At 43.0% G+C, this 23741-nt stretch overlaps 1 protein-coding gene across 1 annotated transcript in view; it reads left to right on the top strand.

Moving 5' to 3' along the window:
• LOC135549478 (CUB and sushi domain-containing protein 1-like) overlaps positions 1 to 23741 on the top strand; it is a 1027892-nt gene that overhangs the window by 915586 nt on the left and 88565 nt on the right. The window contains 4 exon segments of the mRNA XM_064979475.1: positions 474 to 668; positions 2077 to 2250; positions 2472 to 2645; positions 3185 to 3358. Of these exon segments, the coding sequence (XP_064835547.1) occupies positions 474 to 668; positions 2077 to 2250; positions 2472 to 2645; positions 3185 to 3358 (717 nt within the window).

The following is a 23741-nucleotide window of genomic DNA, read 5'->3' as shown; positions in this document are numbered from 1 at the left end:
TCACTAAAAGATGACTGTTGAGATCCAAGAATGAGGTATCACTGCCAAGCTGTGTCATGTTTAGATTATAAATAACTTTGCTAGTTTTGGCTTTTATTTTGTGGCAATTTCAAATGTACTTTGACGACCTAATATAATAAAGTACCAACTATTAAAATCCAATCAAATCAAATACAATGTTATTTGTCACATGCGTTGAATATAACAGGTGTAGATCTTACAGTGAAATGCTTACTTACAAGCCCTTAATCAACAATGCAGTTTTCTGAAAATGACTAAAAAAAAATTAAAAATTAAAAAATTAAAAACAAATAATTCCGAGTATCAATAAATAACGTGTCATACAGATGAATAGACTGAGACATACAGTGTATTGCCTATTGATCAAATAAAAGTAATTTCACATCTTAAAACAGTTCAGTTAGTCATTTCTGACCTGTGACCTATGTGTATCTGACCCCTGACCTTTGCAGCGGTGACCTGCCCTGACATCGGCCACTCTGCTGTGGATCACGGGAGATGGAGGCTGATCTACGGGTCTCAGAGCCAGTACGACGCCATGATGATGCTCATCTGTGACCCCGGATATTACTACAAGGGTCAGAGGGTCATCCGTTGCCAGGCCAACAGCACCTGGGACTACCCAGAGCCCCGGCCGGCCTGCGAGAGTGAGTCAGAATATACATCTCCCACAATGCATTGTAGAGCAGTACAATCTGCCGTTTTACTTTGTGCTTTAGATGATGTTGCAGAATGAGAAAGACAAGGTGTATGAAACAGATTTACCATGGAAACCATTATCACTCACAGGACCTTCTTTACATATTCTCCTGCTCAGAGGAGAGAGATAATTATTATCATTTTTTTTTTTTATTTAACCTTTATTTAACTAGGTAAGTCAGTTAAGAACAAATTCTTATTTACAATGACGGCCTTGGAACAGTGGGTTAAATGCCTTGTTCAAGGGCAGAACCTTATCAGCTCAGGGATTCGATCCAGCAACCGTTCCGTTATTGGCACAACGCTCTAACCACTAGGTTACCTGCTGCCCCCCCCCTCCCTCCCTCAAAAAGATTGATGAACACAGAGAGGAGAGAGAGAAAGATTATCCCAAAGGAATGCACAGAGAGAGAGAGGGAGAGAGAGAGGATAGGAGAGAGAGAGAGAGAGAGGGGGGGAGATAGGAGAGAGAGAGGGGGAGAGGGAAGGATAAAGAGAGAGAGAGAGAGAGAGAGTATAGGGGAGAGAGAGAGGGGGGAGAGGGTATGAGAGAGAGAGAGGGGGAGAGGGAAGGATAAAGAGAGAGAGCGAGAGAAGGGGAGAGGAAAGGGGAGATAGAGAGTGAAGGAGAGAGAGGGGGACCAAGAGAGAGCGAAGGGGGGAGAGAGAGAGAATGGTTAGCCTGCAGAAAGGAAACCTTGATCCAACAAAATGGATGACATCAAAACAAGACAATTACCCAAATGAAATAAACCAAGTTGAACATATGAATGTGTTTTGTTGTTCTTTTAGGATTAATTTTTTATTCTGCTTGCCTCCTCTCCTCTCCTCTCCTCTCCTCTCCTCTCCTCTCCTCTCCTCTCCTCTCCTCTACTCTCCTCTCCTCTCCTCTCCTCTACTCTCCTCTACTCTCCTCTACTCTCCTCTCATCCCCTCTCCTCTCCTCTCCTCTCCTCTCCTCTCCTCTCCTCTCCTCCCATCTCCTCTCCTCTCCTCTCCCCTCCTCTCCTCTCCTCTCCTCTCCTCCCATCTCCTCTCCTCTCCTCTCCCCTCCCTCTCCTCTCCTCTCCTCTCCTCTCCTCTCCTCTACTCTCCTCTCCTCTCCTCTCATCCCCTCTCCTCTCCTCTCCTCTCCTCTCTTCTCCTCTCCTCTCCTCTCCTCTCCTCCCATCTCCTCTCCTCTCCTCTCCTCTCCCCTCCTCTCCTCTCCCTCTCCTCTCCCTCTCCTCCCATCTCCTCTCCTCTCCTCTCCCCTCCTCTCCTCTCCTCTCCTCTCCTCTCCTCTCCTCTCCTCTCCTCTCCTCTCCTCTCCTATCCTCTCCTATCCTCTCCTCTCCTCTCCTCTCCTCTCCTCAGTAATCTCCTGTGGGGACCTGGGCACTCCTCCGAATGGTAATAAGATCGGGACGCTGACGGTGTTCGGAGCGACAGCCATCTTCTCCTGTAACACAGGCTATACGCTGGTTGGTTCCCGGGTCAGAGAGTGCATGTCCAATGGCCTCTGGAGTGGATCTCAGGTCCAGTGTTTCGGTAAGAGAACCAGAACCAGCTAGAGACAGTTACAAACAAATTTAACCAGTTAAATCTCATTTTGTATTCCAAGCTATTTTCATAAAGAACCAGATGATAGCGTTCGGTCAACCATTGTGTCTTCTATGTCTATATGACCTATTTATGACAAACAGAATATATCCCTGTATGCATATGTGACTGTATCCTTCGTCTCTCTCTGTTCTGTCCCTCGTCTCTAGCGGGTCACTGCGGTACCCCAGAACCGATAGTGAATGGTCAGATCATAGGAGAGAACTTTAACTACAGAGGTAGTGTGGTCTACCAGTGTAACCCGGGATTCAGACTCATCGGGGTGTCTGTACGCATCTGTGAACAGGACCACCGCTGGTCTGGGCGCACCCCTGTCTGTGTCCGTAAGTACCCAGAGATAGTGGCTATGATATGGGTTAAACAGTACCCAGAGATAGTGGCTATGATATGGGTTAAACAGTACCCAGAGATAGTGGCTATGATATGGGTTAAACAAAAAAATCTACCAGGCTTTTACAGAAATCCCAGTTGGAACATTCCCAGAAATAGAAGGGAAAACGCAGGGAATACAGGAATTCTCCAACCGGGATTTCTAGAAAACCTGGGCATTCTGGGAAAGTTTGTGGAATTGTGCAACCCCAGTGTCTCCTGAGTTATAGATTAGTGTCTTCCTGTAGTGTAATGATTATCATTGGAGGTTAACTAGGGTCTTCCTATAGAGTAATGAATATCATTGGAGGTAAACTAGGTTCTTCCTATAGAGTAATGAATAACATTGGATGTAGACTAGGGACCTACTGGCTCAGGTGTAATAATATTTGAGAACATATGACTGATGTGTTTTGGGATAGTTTTGACAGCTTGTATTAACTTTAGACATGTATAGTGATAGATATTCTCTATATTTTCCTTGTCTCCATAGCGATCACATGTGGTCATCCAGGCAACCCTTCCTTTGGCTTTACTCAGGGAACGCAGTTCAACCTGAACGATATTGTGCACTTCGCGTGCAACACCGGCTACGTCCTGCAGGGGGCGGTTAAATCTCACTGCCAGTCCAACGGACAGTGGAGCAACACCCTACCCAAGTGTAAAAGTAAGTCTGGAAAATGTACGGAGAGGACCGTGTGATTTAATTCCCTGCTATGGGAATGAGGTGATCTGTTTATGTTTAGGTAATAGACATCTGGACTAAAGCTTATTTCCTGGTTTATTAATCTGTGATGCTGACGCTGCATGTCAGATAGCTAGTTTAGCGTAGCTTCGCAGAGTAATGTCATCTTTCCGTAGAATTAAAGAACTTAGAGTACTGTCGCCCGTAAAATGTATTTTGCTCGTATTGGTCAGTGATGTTGACAGAGACTTGGGAGGGTGTGTTGTGCAGGTAGCAAGCTCAGAGCTAGCTTAGCTTAGTTTAGTTTAGCTTAGCTTAGTTTAGTTTAGCTTAGCTTAGTTTAGCTTAGCTTAGTTTAGTTTAGTTTAGTTTAGTTTAGCTTAGCTTAGCTTAGTTTAGTTTAGTTTAGTTTAGCTTAGCTTAGTTTAGTTTAGCTTAGTTTAGTTTAGCTTAGCTTAGCTTAGTTTAGTTTAGTTTAGTTTAGCTTCGCTTAGTTTAGTTTAGCTTATTTTAGTTTAGCTTAGCTTAGTTTAGTTTCCCGCGGTGATGTCACCTTTCTGGAGACTTGGAATGTTAATCCGTTAAATGCCTTGATTTTTGTCGGCATCTACAGTGCCTTCAGAAAGTATTCATCCCCCTGGACCTATTCCACATGTTGTTGTTACAGCCTGAATTCAAAATGGAATACATAGATTTATTTTTTCTCTTACTCATCTACTCACAATATAATGAAAAAGTGAAAACATCTTTTTTTTAAATGTTTATACATTTGTTGAATATGAAATATTGATATGTCTCATTTACATACGCATTTACACGCGTCAATACATGTTAGAATCACCTTTGGCTTTTTGATTATGGCTGTGAGTTTGTCTGTGTCTCTAAGAGCTTTGCCCATTTAGATGGTGCAATATTCATAAAACAATTATTTAGAAAATTCTTCAAGCTCTGTCAAGTTGCTTGTTAATCATTGCTAGACAGACATTTCAAGTCTTGCCATGGATGTTCAAGCCGATTTAAGTCATAACTGTAACTGTAACTAGGCAACTCAGGATCATTCAGTGTCTCACCAGTGTTATACGACTTTCCCGAATTGGATCCTTTGTTCGTACTTCTCAGGGCAATTTAACTCATACTTCATACTTCTCAGGGCAATTTCACTCATACTTCGTACTTCTCAGGGCAATTTAACTCATACTTCATACTTCTCAGGGCAATTTAACTCATACTTCATACTTCTCAGGGCAATTTAACTCATACTTCGTACTTCTCAGGGCAATTTAACTCATACTTCGTACTTCTCAGGGCAATTTAACTCATACTTCGTACTTCTCAGGGCAATTTAACTCATACTTCATACTTCTCAGGGCAATTTAACTCATACTTCGTACTTCTCAGGGCAATTTAACTCATACTTCATACTTCTCAGGGCAATTTAACTCATACTTCATACTTCTCAGGGCAATTTAACTCATACTTCGTACTTCTCAGGGCAATTTAACTCATACTTCATACTTCTCAGGGCAATTTAACTCATACTTCATACTTCTCAGGGCAATTTAACTCATACTTCATACTTCTCAGGGCAATTTAACTCATACTTCGTACTTCTCAGGGCAATTTAACTCATACTTCGTACTTCTCAGGGCAATTTAACTCATACTTCGTACTTCTCAGGGCAATTTATTCATACTTCGTACTTCTCAGGGCAATTTAACTCATACTTCGTACTTCTCAGGGCAATTTAACTCATACTTCGTACTTCTCAGGGCAATTTAACTCATACTTCATACTTCTCAGGGCAATTTAACTCATACTTCATACTTCTCAGGGCAATTTAACTCATACTTCATACTTCTCAGGGCAATTTAACTCATACTTCGTACTTCTCAGGGCAATTTAACTCATACTTCATACTTCTCAGGGCAATTTAACTCATACTTCATACTTCTCAGGGCAATTTAACTCATACTTCATACTTCTCAGGGCAATTTAACTCATACTTCATACTTCTCAGGGCAATTTAACTCATACTTCATACTTCTCAGGGCAATTTAACTCATACTTCGTACTTCTCAGGGCAATTCAACTCATACTTCATACTTCTCATGGCAATTTAACTCATACTTCGTACTTCTCAGGGCAATTTAACTCATACTTCATACTTCTCAGGGCAATTTAACGTATCCCAGCGGCTGCTCCTAGACGCCGCAGGTGGAGAAGAGGTATTCGGAGTGGACTTCTAGTCTGACTCTTGAGGCATGCACACCATCCACCACTTCCGAGTATATTACTCGCTAAAGTTCAGTCTCTGGATAACAAAGTAGACGAGCTCAGGGCAAGGATCTCCCACAGAGAGACATCAGGGACTGTAACATACTATTTTTCACGTAATCATGTTTCTCTCCGAATATACTGTCCCTGTCCATACAGCCAGCTGGGTTCTCAGTACATCACACAGACAGGAATAAAGAACTCTCCGGGAAGAAGAAACGTGGAGGTGTATGTCTCATGATTAACGACTCATGGTGTGATCGTGATAATGTACAGAAACTAAAGCCCTTTTGTTCACCCGACCTACAATACTTCACAATCAAACGCTGACCGTATTACCTCACAAGATAATTTTATTCGCTTATAGTCTTAGCTGTGTATATTCACCCTTATTAAAGCAGATACCACGTAGGCCCTCAAAGAACTACACTGTACTTTGTGCAAACTGGAAACCACATATCCTGATGCAGCATTAATTGTAGCTGGGGATTTTAACAAAGCAAATTTGAGGGAAGTCCAATCAACACATTGACTCTAGTACTCACGCTCCCACGCCCTCCCTTTGGCAAATCAGATCAAGACTCTATTTTGCTCCTCCCTTCTTATAGGCAGATACTCAAACAGGAAGTAACCATGTCAAGGTCTATTCAATGCTGGTCTGACCAATCGGAATCTATGCTTGAAGATTGTTTTTGATCACTCGGACTGGGATATGTTCCGGGTAGCCTCAGAGAATACACAAACACGGTGACTGAGTTCACCAGGAAGTGTAAAGGGGATGTTGTTCCCACTATGACTATTAAAACCCAAACCAGAAACCGTGGAGAGATGGCAGCATGCGTGCAAATCTGAAAGCGCGAACCACTGCATTTAACCAAGGCAAGGTGAATGGGAATATGTTTGATTACAAACAGTGTTATTATACCCTGCATAAGGCAATCAAACAGGCAAAACGGAATCACTAGTCGCGTCCCCAGCTAGTTAAGGATCATATCACCTCTACCTTACCCGACACCCAGGACCCACTACAATTTGCTTACCGCCCAAAAGATCCACATGCGATGCATTCATCATCACTATCCCATCTGGACAAGAGGAATACCTATGTAAGAATGCTGTTCATTGACTATAGCGCAGCCTTCAACACCATAGTACACTTCAAACTCATCATTAAGCTGGAGACCCTGGGTCTGAACCTCACACTGTGCAATTGGATCCTGGACTTCCTGACGGGTCGCCCCCATGTGGTGAAGGTAGGAAACAACACCTACACTTCGCTGGTCCTCAACACAGGGGCCCCACAAGGGTGTGTGCTCAGGCCTATCCTGTACTCAGTGTTCACCCATGACTGTGTGGCCGCATCGAGGGAGAGGTTATTTTCCTGCCACCACTCCACCAGGCCTCTCACTCTCTCCCTGTAGGCTTTCTCATCGTTGTTGGTAATCAGTCCGACCACTGTTGAGTTGGAGATGTGAATGGCCACGCAGTCATGGATAAACAGGGAGTACAGGAGGTGGCTGAGCACGCACCCTTGTGGGTTCAGGATCAGCATGGCGGAGGTGTTGTTGCCTACTTTCCCCAGCTGGGGTCGGCACATCAGGAAATTCATGACGCAGTTGCACAGGGCGGGGTTGAGACCCAGGGCCCCTGAGCTTAGTGATGAGCTTGGAGGGCACTATGGTGTTGAAGGCTGAGCTGTAGTCAATGAACAGCATTCTTACAAAGGTGTTCCTCTTGTCCAGATTGAATAGGGCAGTGCGCAATGCAATGGCGATTGCATCATCCGTAGATCTGTCGGGGTGGTATGCAGATTGAAGTGGGTCTAAAGCCCTCAAACTCAACTCTGGATCTCCAAACCAGTTTCTCTGCTTTTTTTTATTGTTTCCCTGTAATCAAGGACTGATTTGGACCTGGGCCACCAGATGTAATTCATCATCAGGTAGAAAAGAGTCCGTACCTAAGTTCTACCTCCTGGTCGACAGTGGAGTGGGTGCTGGGTGTCGGGTAAGATGGAGGTGATGATCCTGAGTCTCTCAAAGCACTTCATCATGACAGAAGTCAGTGCTACGGGGCGATAGACATTTAGTTCAGTTACTTTCGCTTTCTTGGGTACAACAGACTAGGATCGGGAGAGACTGAATGTCATTAAACACTCCAGCCAGCCGGTCTGCACATGCTCTGAGGACGCGGTTAGGGATGCTTTATGAGTGTTAACACGCCTAAATGTCTTACTCACTTTGGCCACAGAGAACGAGAGCTCACAGTCCTCGTGAGTGACAGTGGCCAGTGTTGGTGGCCCCAGACACCTTGACGTGGTTAAATGTGGTAGTTTGGACATGCCCATGTCCCTAGACACCTTGACGTGGTTAAATGTGGTAGTTTGGACACGCCCATGTCCCCAGACACCTTGACGTGGTTAAATGTGGTAGTTTGCGCTTTTAGTTTTGCGTGAATGCTATGATCTATGCACAGTTTGGTTAAGTTCTAATCTTCACAGTGGGGACAACATCCTCTATGCACTTCCTGATGAACCCAGTTACCATGGGAACAACATCCTCTATGCACTTCCTGATGAACCCAGTCACCATGGGAACAACATCCTCTATGCACTTTCTGATAAACCCAGTCACTGAGACAGTGTATACATCAATACTATTCTCAGAGGCAACCCGGAACACTTCCCAGTCCGCTTGATCAATACAATCTTTGAAGCCTAGATTCCGATTGGTCAGACCAACATTGAACAGTGATCACCACAAATGGAGGCGTGATCTGATTTGCCGAAAAGAGGGCGGGGGAGGGCCTTGTAGCCGGGGAGTAGCAATGCTTTTAGAGTGCTCGATGCCGTACGCCTGGTCTTCTCTCCGAAGCAATAGAACTGAGAGGACAAAAGCATGATCGTTTAATTTAGCCTGGTGAAAAAGAGCTTTGCATTTTCCAGACAGGCGATGTGTCTTGACGCCCGTGTCTGTCTCAAAGCCCCCTCAGATCAGGGTTTTATTCTGACAGGCACAGAAAGGGACAGCTTATGAGGCCATTGCCCTTGTGTGACAGAGCCAATCCCCGATGGAGTTATGAGGGTGATTTAAAAGAGGAGAGAATAATGATAGAAAAGATATTAACTTTTTAGAAGAAAGGAGAACAGAGTCTCGGCAATGTCCTTCTTCAGTTTGAATGGGGTATGTAGTAATGTATGGCAGTATCTGTGGGAAGTAGGGCTGAGGTGAAGGTGTCTCCACGAAGAGGAATGTACTGCAGTATCTGTGGGAAGTAGGGCTGAGGTGAAGGTGTCTCCACGAAGGGGGATGTATGGCAGTATCTGTGGGAAGTAGGGCTGAGGTGAAGGTGTCTCCACGAAGGGGGATGTATGGCAGTATCTGTGGGAAGTAGGGCTGAGGTGAAGGTGTCTCCACGAAGAGGGATGTATGGCAGTATCTGTGGGAAGTAGGGCTGAGGTGAAGGTGTCTCCACGAAGAGGGCTGTATGGCAGTATCTGTGGGAAGTAGGGCTGAGGTGAAGGTGTCTCCACGAAGGGGGATGTATGGCAGTATCTGTGGGAAGTAGGGCTGAGGTGAAGGTGTCTCCACGAAGGGGGATGTATGGCAGTATCTGTGGGAAGTAGGGCTGAGGTGAAGGTGTCTCCACGAAGAGGGATGTATGGCAGTATCTGTGGGAAGTAGGGCTGAGGTGAATACTCGTTAGTATGTTGGCAAGAAAACAAGAAAACAAAACATGAAGCAGATTTAACTTCTTTAGGAATACAGAACTAATCATTAGCCAGACGGCATCAGAATGAACAGTCTATGGCTTTGGTGGCTGGATTCTTTAACAATTATTCGGGCCTTCCTCTGACACCTCCTGACATCACCTGATACCCGGCTAACGGCACTGGAGCATCGGTTGTTGGACCAACAGGCAGACATAAGACTGATAAATAGTAATTTAACGGTACCCACACAATCTGCACTGACAATCTTTCACAGACTCCACACATACTCACGAGACTAAATATACACACTCACTAGACTATATATACACACTCAGTAGACATTATATACACATTCACTACACTATAGATACACACTCACTATACTATATATACACACTCACTAGACATTATATACACACTCACTATACTATATATACACACTCACTAGACATTATATACACATTCACTACACTATATATACACACTCACTATACTATATATACACACTCACTAGACATTATATACACACTCACTATACTATATATACACACTCACTATACTATATATACACACTCACTATACTATATATACACACTCACTAGACATTATATACACATTCACTACACTATATATACACACTCACTATACTATATATACACACTCACTAGACATTATATACACACTCACTATACTATATATACACACTCACTATACTATATATACACACTCACTATACTATATATACACACTCACTATACTATATATACACACTCACTAGACATTATATACACACTCACTATACTATATATACACACTCACTATACTATATATACACACTCACTAGACATTATATACACACTCACTATACTATATATACACACTCACTATACTATATATACACACTCACTAGACATTATATACACACTCACTATACTATATATACACACTCACTATACTATATATACACACTCACTATACTATATATACACACTCACTATACTATATATACACACTCACTAGACATTATATACACACTCACTAAACTATATATACACACTATATACACACTCACTAGACTATATATACACACTCACTAGACTATATATACACACGCACTAGACTATATATACACACTCACTAAACTATATATACACACTCACTAGACTATATATACACACTATATACACACTCACTAAACTAAATATACACACTCACTAGACTATATATGCACACTATATACACACTCACTAGACTATATATACACACTCACTAGACTATATATACACACTATATACACACTCACTAGACTATATATACACACTATATACACACTCACTAGACTATACATACACACTATATACACACTCACTAGAATATATATACACACTATATACACATTCACTAGACTATATAAACACACTCACTATACTATATATATACACACTCACTAGACATTATATACACACTCACTATACTATATATACACACTCACTATACTATATATACACACTCACTAGACATTATATAAACACTCACTATACTATATATACACACTCACTATACTATATATACACACTCACTATACTATATATACACACTCACTATACTATATATACACACTCACTAGAATATATATACACACTCACTATACTATATATACACACTCACTAGAATATATATACACACTCACTATACTATATATACACACTCACTATACTATATATACACACTCACTAGAATATATATACACACTCACTATACTATATATACACACTCACTAGAATATATATACACACTCACTAGAATATATATACACACTCACTATACTATATATACACACTCACTATACTATATATACACACTCACTAGAATATATATACACACTCACTATACTATATATACACACTCACTAGAATATATATACACACTCACTAGACTATATATGCACACTATATACACACTCACTAGACTATATATACACACTATATACACACTCACTAGACTATATATACACACTATATACACACTCACTAGACTATATATACACACTATATACACACTCACTAGACTATATTTACACACTCACTAGACTATATATGCACACTATATACACACTCACTAGACTATATATGCACACTATATACACATTCACTAGACTATATATACACGCTGTATATAGCTCCACATTGATCTGGTACTTCCTGTATATAGCTCCACATTGATCTGGTACTTCCTGTATATAGCTCCACATTGATCTGGTACTTCCTGTATATAGCTACACATTGATCTGGTACTTCCTGTATATAGCTCCACATTGATCTGGTACTGGTACTCCCTGTATATAGCTCCACATTGATCTGGTACTTCCTGTATATAGTTCCACATTGATCTGGTACTTCCTGTATAAAGCTCCACATTGATCTGGTACTTCCTGTATATAGCTCCACATTGATCTGGTACTCCCTGTATATAGCTCCACATTGATCTGGTACTTCCTGTATATAGCTCCACATTGATCTGTTACTTCCTGTATATAGCTCCACATTGATCTGGTACTTCCTGTATATAGCTCCACATTGATCTGGTACTTCCTGTGTATAGCTCCACATTGATCTGGTACTTCCTGTATATATCTCCACATTGATCTGGTACTGGTACTTCCTGTATATAGCTCCATTCTTTTGTATTTTATTCCTCTTGTTTTACTATTTATTTTTAAACTCTGCATTGTTGGGAAGGGTTCCTAAGCACGCATTTCACAGTGAAGTCTACACCTGTTGTGGTCGGTGACAAATTGATTGGTTTTGATTTTTAGCAGCTTTGGGATATTTTTGTCGTCAGATTGATCACCTTAATTACAGTTTTCCCCTCGCTTCCCTTCCCTGTTTTATATTCAGTCTCAGTAGAAATCTAAGTGGCCTGATGCCATCTGCCTCATCCCTGTCTCCCTTTTTCTCTTTCCTTCTCTCCTTTCCTTCTCCCCCCTCTCCTTCTCTCCTTTCCTTCTCTCCTATTGCTCTCTCCTATCCCTCTCACCTATCCTTCTCTCCTATCCTTCTCCTTCTCTCCTATCCCTCTCACCAATCCTTCTCTCATATCCTTGTCTCCTATCCTTCTCCTTCTCTCCTATTGCTCTCTCCTATCCCTCTCACCAATCCTTCTCTCCTATCCTTCTCTCCATTCCATTCCTTCTCCCCCCTCTCCTTCTCTCCTATTCCTCTCTCCTATCCCTCTCACCAATCCTTCTCTCCTATCCTTCTCCTTCTCTCCTATTCCTCTCTCCTATCCCTCTCTCCTATCCTTCTCCTTCTCTCCTATCCCTCTCACCTATCCTTCTCTCCTATCCTTCTCTCCTTTCCTTCTCCCCCCTCTCCTTCTCTCCTATTCCTCTCTCCTATCCCTCTCACCAATCCTTCTCTCATATCCTTCTCTCCTATCCTTCTCCTTCTCTCCTATTCCTCTCTCCTATCCCTCTCACCTATCCTTCTCTCCTATCCTTCTCTCTTATCCTTCTCTACTTTCCTTTACTTCTCTCCTTTCCTTCTCTCCTATCCTTCCTTTCCTTCTCTCCTATTCCTCTCCTATCCTTCTGTCCTTTCCTGATCTCCTCTCCTTCTCTCCTATTCTCTCCTATTCCTCTCTCCTATCCCTCTCACCAATCCTTCTCTCCTTTCCTTCTCTCCCCTCTCCTTCTCTCCTTTCCTTCTCTCCTATTGCTCTCTCCTATCCCTCTCACCTATCCTTCTCTCCTATCCTTCTCCTTCTCTCCTATCCCTCTCACCAATCCTTCTCTCATATCCTTGTCTCCTATCCTTCTCCTTCTCTCCTATTGCTCTCTCCTATCCCTCTCACCAATCCTTCTCTCCTATCCTTCTCTCCATTCCTTCTCCCCCCTCTCCTTCTCTCCTATTCCTCTCTCCTATCCCTCTCACCAATCCTTCTCTCCTATCCTTCTCCTTCTCTCCTATTCCTCTCTCCTATCCCTCTCTCCTATCCTTCTCCTTCTCTCCTATCCCTCTCACCTATCCTTCTCTCCTATCCTTCTCTCCTTTCCTTCTCCCCCCTCTCCTTCTCTCCTATTCCTCTCTCTTATCCCTCTCACCAATCCTTCTCTCATATCCTTCTCTCCAATCCTTCTCCTTCTCTCCTATTCCTCTCTCCTATCCCTCTCACCTATCCTTCTCTCCTATCCTTCTCTCTTATCCTTCTCTACTTTCCTTTACTTCTCTCCTTTCCTTCTCTCCTATCCTTCCTTTCCTTCTCTCCTATTCCTCTCCTATCCTTCTGTCCTTTCCTGATCTCCTCTCCTTCTCTCCTATTCTCTCCTATTCCTCTCTCCTATCCCTCTCACCAATCCTTCTCTCCTTTCCTTCTCTCCTATCCTTCTCGCCTCTCCAACCTCCTTCTCTGTCCTTCATCTTGGCTGGTGTGTGTTTGCGCGCGTGCATGTGTTGTGCGTATGTATATATATGTGTGTGTGCCAGTGGCGGTCGGTGCCGAGGATGGATGAGGATGGATGAGGATGGATGATGATATTGTATTTTAATGAGCATGGCCTTTTTTCAATTACAGCCTATTGGATGACTGACATTCATATTCCATTCACCCAGTTCAATGTAATAGTGACAGGTTTAGGTTACTGTCATTCATATTCACCCAGTTCAATGTAACAGTGACAGGTTTAGTTTACTGTCATTCATATTCACCCAGTTCAATGTAACAGTGATAGGTTTAGGTTACTGTCATTCATATTCACTCAGTTCAATGTAACAGTGATGGGTTTAGGTTACTGTCATTCATATTCCATTCAACCAGTTCAATGTAACAGTGATTGTTTTAGGTTACTGTCATTCATATTCACCCAGTTCAATGTAACAGTGACAGGTTTAGGTTACTGTCATTCATATTCACCCAGTTCAATGTAACAGTGACAGGTTTAGGTTACTGTCATTCATATTCACCCAGATCAATGTAACAGTAATAGGTTTAGGTTACTGTCATTCATATTCACCCAGTTCAATGTAACAGTGATGGGTTTAGGTTACTGTCATTCATATTCACCCAGTTCAATGTAACAGTGATGGGTTTAGGTTACTGTCATTCATATTCACCCAGTTCAATGTAACAGTGACAGGTTTAGGTTACTGTCATTCATATTCACCCAGTTCAATGTAACAGTGACAGGTTTAGGTTACTGTCATTCACCCAGTTCAATGTAACAGTGACAGGTTTAGGTTACTGTCATTCATATTCACCCAGTTCAATGTAACAGTGATAGGTTTAGGTTACTGTCATTCACCCAGTTCAATGTAACAGTGACAGGTTTAGGTTACTGTCATTCATATTCACCCAGTTCAATGTAACAGTGACAGGTTTAGGTTACTGTCATTCACCCAGTTCAATGTAACAGTGACAGGTTTAGGTTACTGTCATTCACCCAGTTCAATGTAACAGTGATAGGTTTAGGTTACTGTCATTCACCCAGTTCAATGTAACAGTGATAGGTTTAGGTTACTGTCATTCACCCAGTTCAATGTAACAGTGACAGGTTTAGGTTACTGTCATTCATATTCACCCAGTTCAATGTAACAGTGATGGGTTTAGGTTACTGTCATTCATATTCACCCAGATCAATGTAACAGTAATAGGTTTAGGTTACTGTCATTCATATTCACCCAGTTCAATGTAACAGTGATGGGTTTAGGTTACTGTCATTCATATTCACCCAGTTCAATGTAACAGTGATGGGTTTAGGTTACTGTCATTCATATTCACCCAGTTCAATGTAACAGCAATAGGTTTAGGTTACTGTCATTCACCCAGTTCAATGTAACAGTGACAGGTTTAGGTTACTGTCATTCATATTCACCCAGTTCAATGTAACAGTGATGGGTTTAGGTTACTGTCATTCATATTCACCCAGTTCAATGTAACAGTGATGGGTTTAGGTTACTGTCATTCATATTCACCCAGTTCAATGTAACAGCAATAGGTTTAGGTTACTGTCATTCACCCAGTTCAATGTAACAGTGACAGGTTTAGGTTACTGTCATTCATATTCACCCAGTTCAATGTAACAGTGACAGGTTTAGGTTACTGTCATTCACCCAGTTCAATGTAACAGTGACAGGTTTAGGTTACTGTCATTCATATTCACCCAGTTCAATGTAACAGTGATAGGTTTAGGTTACTGTCATTCATATTCACCCAGTTCAATGTAACAGTGATGGGTTTAGGTTACTGTCATTCATATTCACCCAGATCAATGTAACAGTAATAGGTTTAGGTTACTGTCATTCATATTCACCCAGTTCAATGTAACAGTGATGGGTTTAGGTTACTGTCATTCATATTCACCCAGTTCAATGTAACAGTGACAGGTTTAGGTTACTGTCATTCACCCAGTTCAATGTAACAGTGACAGGTTTAGGTTACTGTCATTCACCCAGTTCAATGTAACAGTGACAGGTTTAGGTTACTGTCATTCACCCAGTTCAATGTAACAGTGACAGGTTTAGGTTACTGTCATTCATATTCACCCAGTTCAATGTAACAGTGATAGGTTTAGGTTACTGTCATTCATATTCACCCAGTTCAATGTAACAGTAATAGGTTTAGGTTACTGTCATTCACCCAGTTCAATGTAACAGTAATAGGTTTAGGTTACTGTCATTCACCCAGTTCAATGTAACAGTGATAGGTTTAGGTTACTGTCATTCATATTCACCCAGTTCATTGTAACAGTAATAGGTTTAGGTTACTGTCATTCACCCAGTTCAATGTAACAGTGATAGGTTTAGGTTACTGTCATTCACCCAGTTCAATGTAACAGTGACAGGTTTAGGTTACTGTCATTCACCCAGTTCAATGTAACAGTGACAGGTTTAGGTTACTGTCATTCATATTCACCCAGTTCAATGTAACAGTGATGGGTTTAGGTTACTGTCATTCATATTCACCCAGTTCAATGTAACAGTGATGGGTTTAGGTTACTGTCATTCATATTCACCCAGTTCAATGTAACAGCAATAGGTTTAGGTTACTGTCATTCACCCAGTTCAATGTAACAGTGACAGGTTTAGGTTACTGTCATTCATATTCACCCAGTTCAATGTAACAGTGATAGGTTTAGGTTACTGTCATTCATATTCACCCAGTTCAATGTAACAGTGATGGGTTTAGGTTACTGTCATTCATATTCACCCAGTTCAATGTAACAGTGATGGGTTTAGGTTACTGTCATTCATATTCACCCAGTTCAATGTAACAGTGATGGGTTTAGGTTACTGTCATTCATATTCACCCAGTTCAATGTAACAGCAATAGGTTTAGGTTACTGTCATTCACCCAGTTCAATGTAACAGTGACAGGTTTAGGTTACTGTCATTCATATTCACCCAGTTCAATGTAACAGTGACAGGTTTAGGTTACTGTCATTCACCCAGTTCAATGTAACAGTGACAGGTTTAGGTTACTGTCATTCATATTCACCCAGTTCAATGTAACAGTGATAGGTTTAGGTTACTGTCATTCATATTCACCCAGTTCAATGTAACAGTAATAGGTTTAGGTTACTGTCATTCACCCAGTTCAATGTAACAGTAATAGGTTTAGGTTACTGTCATTCACCCAGTTCAATGTAACAGTGATAGGTTTAGGTTACTGTCATTCATATTCACCCAGTTCAATGTAACAGTAATAGGTTTAGGTTACTGTCATTCACCCAGTTCAATGTAACAGTGATAGGTTTAGGTTACTGTCATTCACCCAGTTCAATGTAACAGTGACAGGTTTAGGTTACTGTCATTCACCCAGTTCAATGTAACAGTGACAGGTTTAGGTTACTGTCATTCATATTCACCCAGTTCAATGTAACAGTGATGGGTTTAGGTTACTGTCATTCATATTCACCCAGTTCAATGTAACAGTGATGGGTTTAGGTTACTGTCATTCATATTCACCCAGTTCAATGTAACAGTGATGGGTTTAGGTTACTGTCATTCACCCAGTTCAATGTAACAGTGATAGGTTTAGGTTACTGTCATTCACCCAGTTCAATGTAACAGTGACAGGTTTAGGTTACTGTCATTCACCCAGTTCAATGTAACAGTGACAGGTTTAGGTTACTGTCATTCATATTCACCCAGTTCAATGTAACAGTGATGGGTTTAGGTTACTGTCATTCATATTCACCCAGTTCAATGTAACAGTGATGGGTTTAGGTTACTGTCATTCATATTCACCCAGTTCAATGTAACAGCAATAGGTTTAGGTTACTGTCATTCACCCAGTTCAATGTAACAGTGACAGGTTTAGGTTACTGTCATTCATATTCACCCAGTTCAATGTAACAGTGACAGGTTTAGGTTACTGTCATTCACCCAGTTCAATGTAACAGTGACAGGTTTAGGTTACTGTCATTCATATTCACCCAGTTCAATGTAACAGTGATAGGTTTAGGTTACTGTCATTCATATTCACCCAGTTCAATGTAACAGTGATGGGTTTAGGTTACTGTCATTCATATTCACCCAGATCAATGTAACAGTAATAGGTTTAGGTTACTGTCATTCATATTCACCCAGTTCAATGTAACAGTGATGGGTTTAGGTTACTGTCATTCATATTCACCCAGTTCAATGTAACAGTGACAGGTTTAGGTTACTGTCATTCACCCAGTTCAATGTAACAGTGACAGGTTTAGGTTACTGTCATTCACCCAGTTCAATGTAACAGTGACAGGTTTAGGTTACTGTCATTCATATTCACCCAGTTCAATGTAACAGTGATGGGTTTAGGTTACTGTCATTCATATTCACCCAGTTCAATGTAACAGTGATGGGTTTAGGTTACTGTCATTCATATTCACCCAGTTCAATGTAACAGCAATAGGTTTAGGTTACTGTCATTCACCCAGTTCAATGTAACAGTGACAGGTTTAGGTTACTGTCATTCATATTCACCCAGTTCAATGTAACAGTGACAGGTTTAGGTTACTGTCATTCACCCAGTTCAATGTAACAGTGACAGGTTTAGGTTACTGTCATTCATATTCACCCAGTTCAATGTAACAGTGATAGGTTTAGGTTACTGTCATTCATATTCACCCAGTTCAATGTAACAGTAATAGGTTTAGGTTACTGTCATTCACCCAGTTCAATGTAACAGTAATAGGTTTAGGTTACTGTCATTCACCCAGTTCAATGTAACAGTGATAGGTTTAGGTTACTGTCATTCATATTCACCCAGTTCAATGTAACAGTAATAGGTTTAGGTTACTGTCATTCACCCAGTTCAATGTAACAGTGATAGGTTTAGGTTACTGTCATTCACCCAGTTCAATGTAACAGTGATAGGTTTAGGTTACTGTCATTCATATTCACCCAGTTCAATGTAACAGTAATAGGTTTAGGTTACTGTCATTCACCCAGTTCAATGTAACAGTAATAGGTTTAGGTTACTGTCATTCACCCTGTTCAATGTAACAGTGACAGGTTTAGGTTACTACATGATACTCCAGTGGTCCCTGTTCCCATCATAAGGTTGTTACAACCAGGACTATGAATGAATGTGTGCAACGTAAGTGCACACAGGTTGAGAGAAAGTTTGGAGTCGACAGTGACACATTCAATACATTCAATACCTTCTTGCCCACTCTTGCCTGTATCGAGCTGACAGTGGGTGTAATCATAAGGGACAATGGACAATGACCCCAAGCAAAGTTGTGGCAAAATGGCTTAATGACAACAAAGTCAAGGAATTGGAGTGGCCATCACAAAGCCCTGACCTCAATCCTATAGAAATTGTGTGGGCAGAACTGAAAAAGTGTGTGTGAGCAAGGAGGTCTACAAACCTGATTCAGTTACACGAGCTCTGTGGAATGGGCCAAAATTAACCCAACTTATTGTGGGAAGGTTGTTAAAGGCTACCCGAAACACTTGACCCAAGTTAAACAATTTAAAGGCAATGCTACCAAATACTAATTGAGTGTATGTAAACTTCTGACCCACTGGGAATGTGATGAAAGAAATAAAAGCTGAAATAAATCATTGTCTCTACTACTATTCTGACATTTCACATTCTTAAAATAAAGTGGTGATCCTTACTGAACTAATACAGGGAATTGCTACGAGGATTACATTTCAGGAATTGTGAAATACTGAGTTTAAATATTTTTGGCTAAGGTGTATGTTAACTTCAACTGTGGCTAATAGAACTAGCACATTAATAAACCTGCTACAATCATGCAGTGTACAGTCAGTAAGCAGTTTTGCACTTACTCTGGCAGTAATAAATGACTAAAATCAAAAACTTCCCTCTGTTTGAGCAGGGCAAAAGTAGCCTCAAATATGAAATCTCTCTCTTTCTTGCTTATTCTTAGTTTTGGAACATTTAACATTTTACATTTAAGTCATTTGGCAGACGCTCTTATCCAGAGCGACTTACAAGTTGGAAACTGTTCAACTATTGTTTTTCTCCCTCTTTGAGTCAACTATTCACCACATGTTTTTCACTGCAGTGCTGCTAGCTGTAGCTTATGCTTTCATCACTGCAGTGCTGCTAGCTGTAGCTTATGCTTTCATTACTGCAGTGCTGCTAGCTGTAGCTTATGCTTTCATCACTGCAGTGCTGCTAGCTGTAGCTTATGCGTTCATTACTGCAGTGCTGCTAGCTGTAGCTTATGCTTTCATCACTGCAGTGCTGCTAGCTGTAGCTTATGCTTTCATCACTGCAGTGCTGCTAGCTGTAGCTTATGCGTTCATTACTGCAGTGCTGCTAGCTGTAGCTTATGCTTTCATCACTGCAGTGCTGCTAGCTGTAGCTTATGCGTTCATCACTGCAGTGCTGCTAGCTGTAGCTTATGCTTTCATTACTGCAGTGCTAGCTAGCTGTAGCTTATGCTTTCATCACTGCAGTGCTGCTAGCTGTAGCTTATGCTTTCATCACTGCAGTGCTAGCTAGCTGTAGCTTATGCTTTCATCACTGCAGTGCTGCTAGCTGTAGCTTATGCTTTCATCACTGCAGTGCTAGCTAGCTGTAGCTTATGCTTTCATCACTGCAGTGCTGCTAGCTGTAGCTTATGCTTTCATCACTGCAGTGCTGCTAGCTGTAGCTTATGCTTTCATCACTGCAGTGCTGCTAGCTGTAGCTTATGCTTTCATCACTGCAGTGCTGCTAGCTGTAGCTTATGCTTTCATCACTGCAGTGCTGCTAGCTGTAGCTTATGCTTTCATCACTGCAGTGCTGCTAGCTGTAGCTTATGCGTTCATTACTGCAGTGCTGCTAGCTGTAGCTTATGCTTTCATTACTGCAGTGCTAGCTGTAGCTTATGCTTTAACATTTACATTTTACATTTAAGTCATTTAGCAGACGCTCTTATCCAGAGCGACTTACAAATTGGTGAATTCACCTTCTGACATCCAGTGGAACAGCCACTTACAATAGTGCATCTAAATCATTTAAGGGGGGGGGGAGAAGGATTACTTATCCTATCCTAGGTATTCCTTGAAGAGGTGGGGTTTCAGGTGTCTCCGGAAGGTGGTGATTGACTCTGCTGTCCTGGCGTCGTGAGGGAGTTTGTTCCACCATTGGGGGGCCAGAGCAGCGAACAGTTTTGACTGGGCTGAGCGGGAACTGTACTTCCTCAGTGGTAGGGAGGCGAGCAGGCCAGAGGTGGATGAACGCAGTGCCCTTGTTTGGGTGTAGGGCCTGATCAGAGCCTGGAGGTACTGCGATTCCGTTCCCCTCACAGCTCCGTAGGCAAGCACCATGGTCTTGTAGCGGATGCGAGCTTCAACTGGAAGCCAGTGGAGAGAGCGGAGGAGCGGGGTGACGTGAGAGAACTTGGGAAGGTTGAACACCAGACGGGCTGCGGCGTTCTGGATGAGTTGTAGGGGTTTAATGGCACAGGCAGGGAGCCCAGCCAACAGCGAGTTGCAGTAATCCAGACGGGAGATGACAAGTGCCTGGATTAGGACCTGCGCCGCTTCCTGTGTGAGGCAGGGTCGTACTCTGCGGATGTTGTAGAGCATGAACCTACAGGAACGGGCCACCGCCATGATGTTGGTTGAGAACGACAGGGTGTTGTCCAGGATCACGCCAAGGTTCTTAGCGCTCTGGGAGGAGGACACAATGGAGTTGTCAACCGTGATGGCGAGTTCATGGAACGGGCAGTACTTCCCCGGGAGGAAGAGCAGCTCCGTCTTGCCGAGGTTCAGCTTGAGGTGGTGATCCTTCATCCACACTGATATGTCTGCCAGACATGCAGAGATGCGATTCGCCACCTGGTCATCAGAAGGGGGAAAGGAGAAGATTAATTGTGTGTCGTCTGCATAGCAACGATAGGAGAGACCATGTGAGGTTATGACAGAGCCAAGTGACTTGGTGTATAGCGAGAATAGGAGAGGGCCTAGAACAGAGCCCTGGGGGACACCAGTGGTGAGAGCGCGTGGTGAGGAGACAGATTCTCGCCACGCCACCTGGTAGGAGCGACCTGTCAGGTAGGACGCAATCCAAGCGTGGGCCGCGCCGGAGATGCCCAACTCGGAGAGGGTGGAGAGGAGGATCTGATGGTTCACAGTATCGAAGGCAGCCGATAGGTCTAGAAGGATGAGAGCAGAGGAGAGAGAGTTAGCTTTAGCAGTGCGGAGCGCCTCCGTGATACAGAGAAGAGCAGTCTCAGTTGAATGACTAGTCTTGAAACCTGACTGATTTGGATCAAGAAGGTCATTCTGAGAGAGATAGCGGGAGAGCTGGCCAAGGACGGCACGTTCAAGAGTTTTGGAGAGAAAAGAGAGAAGGGATACTGGTCTGTAGTTGTTGACATCGGAGGGATCGAGTGTAGGTTTTTTCAGAAGGGGTGCAACTCTCGCTCTCTTGAAGACGGAAGGGACGTAGCCAGCGGTCAGGGATGAGTTGATGAGCGAGGTGAGGTAAGGGAGAAGGTCTCCGGAAATGGTCTGGAGAAGAGAGGAGGGGATAGGGTCAAGCGGGCAGGTTGTTGGGCGGCCGGCCGTCACAAGAAGCAAGATTTCATCTGGAGAGAGAGGGGAGAAAGAGGTCAGAGCACAGGGTAGGGCAGTGTGAGCAGAACCAGCGGTGTCGTTTGACTTAGCAAACGAGGATCGGATGTCGTCGACCTTCTTTTCAAAATGGTTGACGAAGTCATCTGCAGAGAGGGAGGAGGGGGGGAGGGGGAGGAGGATTCAGGAGGGAGGAGAAGGTGGCAAAGAGCTTCCTAGGGTTAGAGGCAGATGCTTGGAATTTAGAGTGGTAGAAAGTGGCTTTAGCAGCAGAGACAGAGGAGGAAAATGTAGAGAGGAGGGAGTGAAAGGATGCCAGGTCCGCAGGGAGGCGAGTTTTCCTCCATTTCCGCTCGGCTGCCCGGAGCTCTGTTCTGTGAGCTCGCAATGAGTCGTCGAGCCACGGAGCAGGAGGGGAGGACCGAGCCGGCCTGGAGGATAGGGGACATAGAGAGTCAAAGGATGCAGAAAGGGAAGAGAGGAGGGTTGAGGAGGCAGAATCAGGAGATAGGTTGGAGAAGGTATGAGCAGAGGGAAGAGATGATAGGATGGAAGAGGAGAGAGTAGCGGGGAGAGAGAGCGAAGGTTGGGACGGAGCGATACCATCCAGTAGGGGCAGTGTGGGAAGTGTTGGATGAGAGCGAGAGGGAAAAGGATACAAGGTAGTGGTCGGAGACTTGGAGGGGAGTTGCAATGAGGTTAGTGGAAGAACAGCATCTAGTAAAGATGAGGTTGAGCGTATTGCCTGCCTTGTGAGTAGGGGGGGAAGGTGAGAGGGTGAGGTCAAAAGAGGAGAGGAGTGGAAAGAAGGAGGCAGAGAGGAATGAGTCAAAGGTAGACGTGGGGAGGTTAAAGTCGCCCAGGACTGTGAGAGGTGAGCCGTCCTCAGGAAAGGAGCTTATCAAGGCATCAAGCTCATTGATGAACTCTCCGAGGGAACCTGGAGGGCGATAAATGATAAGGATGTTAAGCTTGAAAGGGCTGGTAACTGTGACAGCATGGAATTCAAAGGAGGCGATAGACAGATGGGTAAGGGGAGAAAGAGAGAATGACCACTTGGGAGAGATGAGGATCCCGGTGCCACCACCCCGCTGACCAGAAGCTCTCGGGGTGTGCGAGAACACGTGGGCGGACGAAGAGAGAGCAGTAGGAGTAGTGCTGCAGTACTGCAGTGCTGCTAGCTGTAGCTTATGCTTTCATTACTATATTCATTCTCTGATCTTTTGATTGGGTGGACAACATGTCAGTTCATGCTGCAAGAGCTCTGATAGGTTGGAGGACGTCCTCCGGAAGTTGTCATAATTACACCATGCACCTATAGAGTCCTGTTGAGGCTACTGTATACCTTCATTGCAAAACA

The sequence above is a fragment of the Oncorhynchus masou genome, chromosome 12 (genome assembly GCF_036934945.1).
Source record: "Oncorhynchus masou masou isolate Uvic2021 chromosome 12, UVic_Omas_1.1, whole genome shotgun sequence".
NCBI classification, from domain to species: Eukaryota; Metazoa; Chordata; class Actinopteri; order Salmoniformes; family Salmonidae; genus Oncorhynchus; species Oncorhynchus masou.
This window is presented reverse-complemented; position numbering and strand designations above follow the sequence as displayed.